The sequence below is a fragment of the Pseudoliparis swirei genome, chromosome 11 (assembly GCF_029220125.1).
Source record: "Pseudoliparis swirei isolate HS2019 ecotype Mariana Trench chromosome 11, NWPU_hadal_v1, whole genome shotgun sequence".
Taxonomy (NCBI): domain Eukaryota; kingdom Metazoa; phylum Chordata; class Actinopteri; order Perciformes; family Liparidae; genus Pseudoliparis; species Pseudoliparis swirei.
In genome coordinates this window covers 20,491,364-20,503,527 of record NC_079398.1, presented here as the reverse complement: position 1 = coordinate 20,503,527, position 12,164 = coordinate 20,491,364, and the positions used below count along the sequence as shown (strand labels likewise).

Genomic DNA, 12,164 nt, shown 5'->3' with positions numbered 1-12,164 from the left:
GTGCGCAATTATTGAAGAAAAGGCATTCCAGAGTGGCTGAAGAGAATGAAAAGAAGAACGAGGCGCTCATTCAAAATGGCTCTCGCGGTGACGTGGCAGAACGTGAGAGTGCGTCCTCCACGTACTTTACATCAGCAGCCACCTTCTCATAAACCCTCGAGGGGGGGGGGGATACATGTACATGACATTTGCATTTCCAGTTCCTGAATCCGACGACTGGATTTCCAGACCGCAGGTAATTATCATTCGAGCACCTTCTTCAATGCGATTCAAAGCCCCTCCCTCACCTGTGGTTGGTGATTATGAAGCGTGTCCTGAAGCGACTCTGTGGGAAACGTGAGATCAGCGCCGAGGCAGCACTTCTATCCGCCTCTCCGCCTCTCCGCCTCTCCGCCTCTGGGCTTCAGAGACCTCCGAGTGATGTGCGGAGGACACGTTTATACATTCAGAAGAGGAACACGGTGCCATTCGGCTTTAACAGAAAAATGCTACTTGGTGCCCGATGACGTACATTTAAGATTGTTTGCTGAAATGTTTTAACTCAAGCGAAGAAAATAAATACAACAAAACCATACTTTCCACCTTGGCTGCATCGCCCCACGTCTTCACATCTCATCATACCGGAGCCTTAAAACACTCGCTTCCATCTCGCGTTTAATCAAATCGCCTCCCTGCCGAGAGAAAGCCGACAGCACTCTCACGTCCGCGGAGTTGACCACGAGGCGAGATTAGCTTCAGTTAGCTTAGCATAAAGACACACGTGGAGTTAGTCTTTGAACACAACAGTCGGGCCGCTGCTCAATGACTTCATGAATCACGTGTATTGCGGACAATGTGCTTTTGATGAGCGTGTGACTCAGAAACTAAATGAAATCTTCATTACTGATTTCTAATGTTTTGCCAGAATCTGCAAAAAAACACATTACCAACGCATCTCTCCTCTCTTTTTTTAAAAAGGTGCCCTCAGGAGTATTTCCTGTTAACAAAGAAATACATTATATTCAGCGTTACTCGCCACACACATCACGTGTATCCCCGAGGTCTGATGAACATGTGGGATGAAGCTTCCTGCTGGACTATCTCTGCTTATTGCACATCGTCTTTATGCTCAGATCTTTTGCACATGACAGCATCTTTGATTGAACACTGTACAGTTCTTATTTATGTATCTTATATATTTATCCCTGCACTTCTCGCACTCTCCACGTCTTCTTGCACTACTGTTTCACAGCTACTGTATATAGCCATTCCGCCTTGTATTTACTTTCTTAAGTCACTTTCTTAAACTTCCAACACCGTTGCACTGTTTGTTTTGTACTGCACCGTTTTGTTTTTGTTTTGTATTGTATTGTGTTGTAATGTAAGCTGGGTTGTGTTGACTTGAGTCTTAGTTTTGGTTTTATTCATGCTGTGATTTTGTTTTTTGTCTTTTATTTGTCGGTCACTGTTTTATGTTGTATTGTATGGAACTTTGTGTGACGTGCTACTGCTGCTGTCTTGGCCAGGACACTCTTGTAAAGGAGACTTTTAATCTCAATGAGGCATTTCCTGGTTAAATAAATTTAAAATTTAAATTTAAATTAAAATAAATGTATATTTTGTGTTAGAACAGAGTCACTTTACCAAGCCAAATTCCTTATTTGTGCAAACTTACTTGGCCAATAAAACCTGATTCTGATTTAAAATATATATACTCAGCACGTTTGTTGCTCTATTACACTTAAATGATTCTTTCCTTTTGCATTTTTGTCTCTTCTTTTCTCCGACTAGATGTTTTCTTTACACCAAAATATGAACGCAAACTCCTTGAATGTGAAAAATGACAACTAAATTCTGAATCGTCCAAAAATACATAAAAATAATAAAAAAAGATATATATATCATTTACGTCCATATTTGCTATCTGGCAGTCTTCTTCTGCAGAAACTGAGGGGCCCGCTTGTGTAAAAGTGCTCTGTAGCGCTACTGGAGGTCAGAGAGTCCACAGGGCACCTTTAAAAGAAGCAAACAGCACACGGAAAAAAGAACAGACTGACGGCGGTCCGAGTGTTCATCCGCCCTGAGAGGCTGAAGGAGACGGTCCGTTTGACATCTAGCTAACAAGCGGAGTGCCTCCCCCCGTCTGGACTCTGATGAACGGCGGTCAATGGAGAGCTTCAGTGATCTGGATTGACTCGGCGGGATTGAACCCGCCACCGGAAGAAAAAAAACTCTCCGTCTGCTGCGTAACAATCACAGTTACGCTATTCCTGGAAATGAGTTAGTCTTATTTCAAGCTAAAAGCCGCATAATGCCCACCGATGGTAATAACTTAAGAGGATATCGAGAGGCCAAGGAGAGTCATCACTTTAAAATAAATAAATTAAAAACACACAACCCCCCCCCCCCCCTACCAGTGCTCATTAATTACAGCTATTTCTGCCTCCGTTGTCCGCCGGCTGACAGCTGCTGAGCAAAGAGGGACAGCAGGTATTAGTCAAATGGAGTTTAGACCACTAACTCTCTCAAATGTATTTACACCATTACATCACAGTAGAAACGGGCTTCTACTTTGTCCATGACGTCAAGAGGCTTTCATCACATCTCCAGAAACACGGACAGTAAAACTGGTCGATAAGAAGAAGTTCTAAGAACATCACGCCGACTCCAAACCACAAGTTCATTTACGTGGATAAAGTTTGTGGATCTTTACGTCGGGTTTGTTTTCAATTCTCCGTGGAGACGGTTTCCAGCCCCCTTCATGTTTTTATTGAAAGTATTTCACAGTGAAACTTTTCTCATCCACACTCTTCTTTCACAATAAACTATAACAGTACTTCTATGCAAATGAAACCGGTTTTTTTTAACAATAGAAAATCTCAAATAAAGTCAATAAATAAACAAACAAAAGAAAAGAGGTACAAAAGAAGGACAGGTAGAGATGTGCTGGGAACAGACTGGAATCGACAGTGAGCTTTTCAAATGTGGAGATTTGCTGCTTATCGGTTTTAAATGGATTTCGTCCTGTTGTTGTGGCAAAACGAGTCCTTTAAAGACTCGATCTCTGGGAGAAGAGGAGGACCACGATGAAGCCTTCATCAATAGATGAATCCATAATGAAGATAATAAGTTGTGTGGCAGCAGGGGAACACCTGCCACGCTCACATGGTGAACCAACAGCCGTGACGTCATGATGGAGGCCATGCGTGTCTCAAACGCCTTGGAGAGGAACCCAACGTTTTTGGATTGTTTTTGTTAAGATGAATCAGAACCAATCAGAGCCGAGCAGTGGACTCACAACACGACCTGCAGCCGTGGTTATCCCTCTATATGCTGAGCGGATGAGTATGAGCACTTTCAACACACACACGCAATTTGTTCACGAGTTGTTTGTGTTGATAACCACCTCCAACGACACACTTAATTAAAGAACTTGATTAAAAATTATATTACATTTCAATGAAATACATGCCGGTGTCTGCGCCCCGCTGCAGGGAGGAGGGGGGGAGGGGGAGCCTCCCCGGCCTCCCCCCCCCTCCTCCTCCCTGCAGCGGGGCTCCCACTTGGCATGAGGATGATCTCACACAGCCTCTCATGGCGCATCGGAGCCGCTGCAAAGTTGACGCCGCCTTTGGAGCGCCTTACCTCGGGATGCAGTTCGGGGAGGATCCGTCTATCTCCCATGTGGCGAACAGATTCATGGGCACCGGTCTGTTGAGCGCTCCGCTCCCGGGGAAGCTCAACCGGCCGCTTCTCTCCGCCATGGCGCGGGGGGCTGCGGCTGGGACCGTCCGACACCGAGCTGGTGGGGTGGGGTGTGTGGGGTGTCTGTAAACGGCAGACCGGTGCACGCGCGCGGTGCGTGTGTCCGTTGAATAAAATAAAAAAGGCGTGACACGCTCACGTTCGTGCGATGTGGACGCCGGAGGACGAGCTCATGTCCCCCCGTCCTTGTCGACGGAGCCGGGGGCAGGTCGGTGAGGTCCGTGTGCGCCGCGGAGGAACTGCAGTGGAGCAGCGAGCCGACCGACCGCTGAGCTTGTTGTGCCAACCACGCTGCTCCGGCAGTATGACAGGTGATTAGTGCCGCGCAGAGAGAGGCGGAGGACAGGCATGAAAAACCAGCATAGCCACAATAATCTGGGTTAGAGTAGGTTTTCCAGTGGTTTCTGATCTATAATGTCATTCTTCATTTTCTCCTCTTGATTTATTAGTATTATTTGTTTTATACTTTCAGGAAATAGTGTTGTTTACTTGAACACGAATATTAATACCACCAATGTAGAAGCGTGCATGCATTCAAAGCTTTATGTAAGTAAAAGTTCAAAAGTATTAGCTTTAAATCAGTGGAGAACAGTTATTGATCTGTTAATGTAACAATCCCTCATGTAGCAGCTGGAATGGTGAGGATTAATTTAACTACTGGACTCCAGGAGGACTTAATAATAAATGAATCATATTTGTTTATGATAATCAGACTCTGATGCTGTAGTAAAAACTTAAATAGCCTCCAAAATGTGAGTGGAAGTATCAGATGGCACAGTATGGACATATTAAACTAGGTAAACAAAACAGGCAAAACTAGAGCAAATGTGTCAGAAAAGCCTCCTCTTATAATAACTGTCACATTATAATAACAAACTGAGCTGATTTCTTTCTCACGGCGGCACTAGTAGTGACACTGTCCTCAGCCTTGTCGGGCACTAACCACCTTTCATACACCCCAAGGAAAGACAACGTCATTGACGGTCTCTCCAAACTGCATTTTACCCATTTCTTTGGCAGGTGCAGCGGGTCTGGGCGGATCCATGGACACGAGCCGTGTCACCAGATCGATTCCCACATGTGTGGTTTCACTGCACATTCCTCAGGCACGTACTGCAAAATCACCCTCCTGTGATTGAGCAATGTGGTGTTTATTTATTTATTTAGAAATGTATATTATATATGTGTTCAGAATCTCACACACACATATTTCAATTTTTCAGATTCTATTTATAAAGAGAAGTACAATAAATAAATTTTAAAAAAAACACATACAAATAAAGATACAAAAACACTACCATAGTAACACAACTATAAATAAAGCGGGGAGAAATAATGTTCCATAGAGTAAAGAAATAGTCAGGCCATTTATCTGTGACATAGTTGCACCACTTTTGCCAGTGCTTAGCAATGTGGTGTTTATAATGACGTACTTTCCTAAAGTATACTGTTTCCACACCAGACAACAGTTTTCAAATTATGAATGGAGTAAATTAATAGGAATTACAAAAATTAAAAGCGATCGCTCATATTTCATAAGCACACACAGCCGTGTATTCTGTGGTTTGAGGGCCAGCCGCTGCTGCCACCGTGTGGTGTTCAGGGTCGTAGACTCCTTTGTTCTTAACACAACTTCACATAACATAATTAAACCTGCAACATGTTTAAAACTCTATCTTTTTGGATTCACCGTCCAGGTCTACGGGCACTGCGTGACATGGACTTTATCACTTTAAGGATTATTATGAGCTGTTTGATAAGCTGTTATCATATTAAACAGCAGATAGCTCGTTATAAGTATCTTTATACGAGCCACTCCTCTTATCCTGCCTGTAATCTCCTTGGGTTACTTGTTCTTAGTCACATAAGAGGTTGATCACGTCATGTTCACCATACAGTCTAAATACAAGAAAGAATACTGATCCATCTCCAGTGGTGGAGTAAGTTATGCTTTGAAAATGTCTTTTATGCAAGAAAGGAAGTGAATGCAGAACATGTGACAGATTAAAATACACAGTCAGTCATCTTAATCAATCTATTGTTTCAGCTCTGATTTAGTTAAATTGGTTAATATTTAATTGGTAACTTACGGTTTTGTTTGCAAAAATCTAGTGAAGGCTGTCAAGACGGAGTGTAAAATGAATCAATTTACAGCTAGAAATCTCAGAAAATACAATCTTTATAGCCGATGGATTCCTTGAGCAAACAAAGTGTATTTGATTGTGTCGGCAAGAAATAAATCAACAATATCTCATAGTTAACAGTTTGTGAAAGTTTTATTTGGTTGACTTTACTGTGAGTCTCGACCTGTATTCACAAAACATTTTAAAAAATCAGTTCTTTCTGAACATTACTAAAAAAAATAAATGACAATATGCAGTGAGAGTTTTATTAGTATCAAATGAATAAACTTATTTTGAGACACTTCTTCCTGCTGGAACAGACACTAGAGTTCAAGACCACAACGCGCTTCAGGCCGAAGCTGCAGGCAAAGTTAATAAAAAGCAACGAAAGAATCACAACACGAGGTCCTGATGCAACAATTGAACGAAATGAATGCCAGATTCCAACATAATTACACAAGAAAGCTGAAATACCAACCGAGATACTTGGTTTTTTTTTTCGATTTACATATCAGGGCAGTGAATGCAACTCGTGTAGAAGCAGAAACATACCGTTTGACACTTTGGGGAACCAGTAGCATTCCCACCTAACCAGTAACTGTTGTGGAAACTCTCGGAGCACAGGGGAGTGATGTAATCGAAACATGGCAGACGGCGAGGACGGGCTGCAGGATGCGATGAGGATCGTCACCGATCAAAAGGGGTTCTGTCGCTCAGCATTTCAGCAAAATATAAAGGGAGTTGATGAGGGGGGCAAAAGAAATTAAAATTAGAAAAAAACATTTCCCGGTGGAAGCACATCCAAAGTAAAAAAAGAAAGACAGCCAATGAGGGCACATTAATGACTTATGATCTTATTTCAAAAGAAGCCATGTAAATGGAGATTTCCTCCCCTTCATTAAAATGAAACAATAAATCATATGTCACCATACAGGCCCGTGGTGAGCAACTATCAGTCTATTTTATGGCCGACAGTGCCCCGGTCTCAGTGCTTGCTGTCTGCAGAGGCGGAGCGGGAGCGTGAACGAGACCGGGAGCGAGACCGTGAACGGGACTGCTTGTTCTGAGCAGGGGCAGGTGAGCGGGAGCGAGACCTGGAACGGGACTTGGACCTGGACCGGGACTTTGAGCGAGACTTGGACCTGGACCTGGACCTGGATCTGGAGGGGGATCTGCCCGACGCTCTGCCCCCTCCGGACGTCTTCTTCTCCGGGGTGCGACTCAGGGACCTGGAGCGGCTCCTGGAGCGGTTGCGGCTCCTGGAACGACTCTTTGAGCGGGAGTAGCTGCGGGAGCGAGAGCGGCTCTTGCTGTGGATGTCGAAACAGAAAAGTCACTGAAAAAATGCTTCCTGTGCGTAAAATTGTAACATAATAATATACCAAACTGTACAGATGAGGAATTTTACAATAAGAGTTTGGAATTGACCATCCTAAACTAGGTCAGGTTCTGTTTGATCACAAAATAATGTGAGGGAATGCCCAGCGAACTTTACATTACACGTCATTTAGCTGACGCTTTTATCCAAAGCGACTTACAATCCTGTTCCATTCATCCACTGTAGACGCAGCTACAGGGAGCAATTCAGGGTTAAGTGTCTTGCTCAAGGACACATCGACTTGAGCGGGGATTGAACCTCCAACCCCCGGATTGAAAGACGGACCTGGTAACCACTGACCCATAGAACTCGTTTTAGGATTCAAGGTAATGCCACACGAGTGCAACAAAACACGTTGCAGTTTTTAACAACTCACCTTCTGCTGTCCTCAAAGATCTTAAGCTTGCGTCCATTCAACTCTGAACCGTCGAGCTTGGAGATGGCATTCTTCAGGTCACTGCGGGATGCAAACTCAACCACTCTGTTGTATAAAAACAGAAACATTCATTAGGCCCAAAACACAGAGGAACACAATTATTTGAATAGTTGCACGAACGGGAAAGAAACTCACCCTTCATTTTTGTTAGGCCTGTGTGCGTCCACAAAGGTAACTTCGCCTGCTTTTCTCATCAGGTCTTTCAGGTCCTGTTTTCAAAGCATAATGTGAGATTAGTGACAATGAACAAAACATGAGATGCCGGTGAAAGCCTTTTCAGACCTGGGGGGAGATAAACGAGCAGGCAGCAAAAAAACCAGCACACTGAAACTTGAGTTATCTAATGATGACTTTTGTCCATGTGATAAGCTCAAATTTCAGTGGCGGGCATGTAAACAAAAGAGCTACTGCAAGTGTTGTGTGGACAAGTGTTGCCTTTACTTAAACAATTTAAATATGCCCATTAATCTGCAAACAAAATCAACTCCATAGTGGAACGCCTGACAGGTTACAACATAGGATTGTGTGTATTAAATTTGATACGTGACGCATTTTTTCCGAGTATGTGTGATTAACCTGTGGTCGGATATCAATAGTACTCTGGGTAAGTGAACAAGAATGTTGTTCATGTGACTTACAAATTAAGTGTTTACATAGTAAAACTGCCTCCTTCCCATTTGAGACTAACTCTACACCCCTTTACCACCCGACACTAAACAAACCCAATCACATGAGTTTTATGCTACTTACCGCTCCATACCCAGGAAGATATTATCATAGAGCCACTTGTCCAAATAGCAAATGGGAACCAATGCAGTGTTAAGCCCTTGAGAAACGACCTCGGCCTTGACCAGCATCCGGCCTCCACAAGTAAGGAACCACCAGAGAGCAAGTAGGAGGGGTGTGCGCCCGATTCAACACCTCCCCCAGCTCCATCAGCAACAGAAAAAGACCCAAACGGGAGCGTAGGAACCATGGATTTGAGGAGTTACAGCAGTCGGGGGTGCCAGCCCACAGAACCTCCAGACTCTCCAGACTGTGGCTACGGACCTCCTAAGGCTACCGTATCCTGCGCTAGACCACTTTCACCCGCTACGGGGCCCAGCCAAGACCTTAGACCGGCGGCAACTGCGTGTAAGGAGAGGCACCAAATGGACACTATTCAGAAAAACAACCAGTAGAGGGCGCTACACACTTTGACACCTCCGTGGAGGATGTGAATTTACCTGATTTAAAGGAAACCATATCAGAGCAGCTGTTAAAAACAGTTAAATGTTTTTTGTTGAGATTGCCTATCAGCAAAAGTTAGGTGCTTTTGTCTGAAAAAAGAATTTGGAAGGAAAATAAACAAACTAAAACACTAGGGGCTTTCTATTGTAATTGGTCAATTACCTATTGAGTTTGTATTCAAGTAATATGAATAGACAAAAATGGACCCGGGCCTGATCAAATGAATGCTGCTCCATTAAAAAATTTATTTAAAAAACAGGTCCTTTAAAAAAAGTGATATCTACATAAAATGTGTTATAAGATAATTAAGAAAGTGTAGTTATTGCTTACCTGCCAGCTGATTCGTGAAGAGAGGTTCTCCACAATGAGTCTGTGATCTGTCCGCACAGGTGGGCCATACCTGTCCAGTCTACGCAAAACCAACAAAAAAAGCCTTCAATACCAATCTTTAAGTTACAATATGGGACCAATGTATCCTCGCATAACAATCCGTTTAGCTTTATGTTCACCTGTTGTATTTACACTACTACTCAATATTGTAATTAGATACGGTAGAACAGGTTCACACTATATACCTGATGTTAGTTTTAAACCTGCACATCTTTTGTACATACAAACTTAACAAATTAAGTTTTACGAGTTTTGTACCTGCCCAGTTACACTTCACCAGGCTGTATTCTGGAGTTTGGCAAAACCAGATGCAACGAAAGATACATATACGCCCTCACTTGTGGAATGTATGATGAATATTCAGAAATGAATGGAATGTTCATTTAAAATGGGGCAAAATATGTCTTTTAAGAGATGTAATCATTATATTAACATTTTTAGATACATGCCTGCTACTCAATTTGGCTGGGTGATGTTTTCTCATGAAAGTTCTAGAAACAGACACTAGATTTGCTATTTAGAGACTAAACATATTCAAACAATAGGGAGCAGTTTGACTGAAACACAATCAAGTAGAAGCTTCAACTAACTAGTAAAGGTTTCTTAAGGCAAATTTACCTGGAACCACTGCTGCGAGATGGACGATAGCCACCGCCTCCACTGCTGCTGCTTCCGCCGCCGCCGCCTCCACCCCCACCACCTCCTCCGCCACTGAAACGTCCTCCCATTCCTCCGGGGCCACCACCTCTCCCTCTTCTGGAGCGAGCATGCTCAATAGTGACCCTGAAAAGAGAGAAATTATTTTATTTGCTATGTTATCGTACTTGATATTGCGCTTTTATAGACACTTAAAGACACTCATTTCATATGACGCTATTATTTGTGTGCCGGCAAAATAAATAATAGATTCGAGTAGTTTTAAGTGGACAATGTCATATTAAATACATCAGGCAAAAAAATTGCCATCTCATTGTGTGACAGTCACAATAGTCAAACCTTTAATATCACTATCAATGTGTTTGTTAGAAGCTATATTTGACTTTTCCCACATAGGATCCTTACCTTTCACTGCACAATTCTTTGCCATTCAACTCGTACACGGCATCATCTGCATCTCTGTGGTCATCAAATTCCTAATAAAATATATATAATCAAAAGGTGACTCTCTAAACAAAAACAAAATGGTAATTCACACAAAGTAATCACTAGTCAGCCACTCACCACAAAGCCAAATCCATTCTTCAAGTTGATTTCCCTAATCCGGCCATAGCCCTTGAAGAACTTCTCCACGTCCCTCTCCCTGGCATGCGGGCTCAAGCGGCCAATGAAGACGCGACAACCACTCATTGTAATCTGAGGAAAGAAAAACACGGTAAACATTAAACCAGCCCAAGAGGCAGAGTGAAGGAGCTCAGTATGTTGACTTCATGAGCCAAAGGTTAATTATGGACATTCACTTACAGTACAGGGTCCACGTTTAATCAGTAATTGGTTCAAGACGTTTGATTTTGAGCATTTACATTTCTATTGATAGTCCTCGCTACTATTTTTTTCGTGAAACTAAGCAATTCGGATCAAGCGCAAACAAGTTTCACTGCAATTAGTCAAACACCGTTTGTTCTCAAAGACAGAACTGTGCACACGCTAATACTTCAACGGTTAAACAGAAAAATATGTGTGCAACGGTTGTAGACTATTTTAAGAAAGACAGTAAGACATTTAACGTTAGGTTTTAAATAGCTATATGTACTGAGGGAAAATGACTTGTTCATAATGACTAAACCCAGATTAATAAGAAATGGGTATTTTTTTCAAACATCTCACTAAACAATGAACACGAACTATTTACAACTCCCGGGTATCGTTCACGTGGATCAATGACCAACAAGTTATTTTTAATACAGCTAACGTTAGCCAGCTAGCTCGGTTGAAATAATAGATTTGGGCCTAGCTAAAGCGTGCTAGCAGTGCATCCTCCACGACGACACCGCGCTAAGCTAGCGTCTAAACGCTTGAATTAAACATTACGCGCAATGTGTCGCTGGAAAAAAAGACCACAAGCGGTTAAAATTATACGAACCATAATTTAGCACTGTAATATGGGACAACTGTGATCGTGTACTGGCTTTAAGATAATTTAGCTTCTAGCTCGGCGCTTTTCTTAACGCTAGTTCGCTGCCTCGAGGTCGCCTCCTGTTAGCTTAGGCGAACTCGCGACAAAGACGTAGGCTAACTATCCGTTCAGAAAACGACATTCCCGCAGTTAGTTCGTAAATAAAATACAAGTATTTAACGCCATGTTTATCCAAGTCTCACCTTTTCTTTCAATCAAAGCGTCGCTGGTTTCGGCGTGACTTCGATGGAACGCTGCAGCGATGTGGCGTGTGGACTCAGCCCTGCTCGACTATATCAAAATGGCGAGTTGGTCTCACGCCAGAGCCGCGAACCGGAAATGCTGCTGCCGCCTTCACGTTGCCAGTTCGGGGGTTGATCATTAACCCGCTCAGTTAATCCGGTTGGTTAAAGTTAACGGTTTGGGCTCCTTTTTGTCAATCACACAAGTAATGTCTCAGCTGTGTTAACGTATCACGATGAAGTAAAAAAATCGCTTTATATATAATATATAATATACTTTTATTTTTAGGTTTTTGGAATCCTCAAAGGGGGATAAAACACGGATATGGCAACAACAGGCTGAAAAGACGCGAGGAATCCAGTTGACTCATTCGTTCACATCATTGCTTTTCGTGATATATAATATAGTATAGAATAATATTAATACGTATATGTTGTTCGTATTTTACAATGTAGTCACAGGGATGCTTTCTGCTTCGTCAAATCAATTGTCTCTTTGATCTCAGCA

At 42.7% G+C, this 12,164-nt stretch overlaps 2 protein-coding genes across 3 annotated transcripts in view; both read right to left on the bottom strand.

Moving 5' to 3' along the window:
• pacs2 (phosphofurin acidic cluster sorting protein 2) overlaps positions 1-3,993 on the bottom strand; it is a 56,823-nt gene extending 52,830 nt beyond the window's left edge. For both annotated transcript variants that reach the window (XM_056426048.1, XM_056426049.1), the window contains exon 1: positions 3,625-3,993. In XM_056426048.1, coding sequence (XP_056282023.1) covers positions 3,625-3,743 — 119 coding nt within the window. In that variant the 5' untranslated portion in view covers positions 3,744-3,993. The remainder of the gene's footprint in view (positions 1-3,624) is intronic.
• Positions 3,994-5,995: 2,002 nt separating this feature from the next.
• On the bottom strand, positions 5,996-11,714 carry srsf5a (serine and arginine rich splicing factor 5a). Its single transcript, XM_056426052.1, has 8 exons — positions 11,618-11,714; positions 10,523-10,654; positions 10,364-10,434; positions 9,920-10,084; positions 9,242-9,320; positions 7,817-7,890; positions 7,622-7,726; positions 5,996-7,177 (listed from the first exon to the last, which is right to left on the bottom strand). The coding sequence occupies exons 2-8, from the start codon at positions 10,646-10,648 to the stop codon at positions 6,853-6,855; spliced, it is 945 nt and encodes a 314-aa protein (XP_056282027.1). The 5' UTR covers positions 10,649-10,654; positions 11,618-11,714; the 3' UTR covers positions 5,996-6,852.
• Positions 11,715-12,164: the final 450 nt, after the last annotated feature.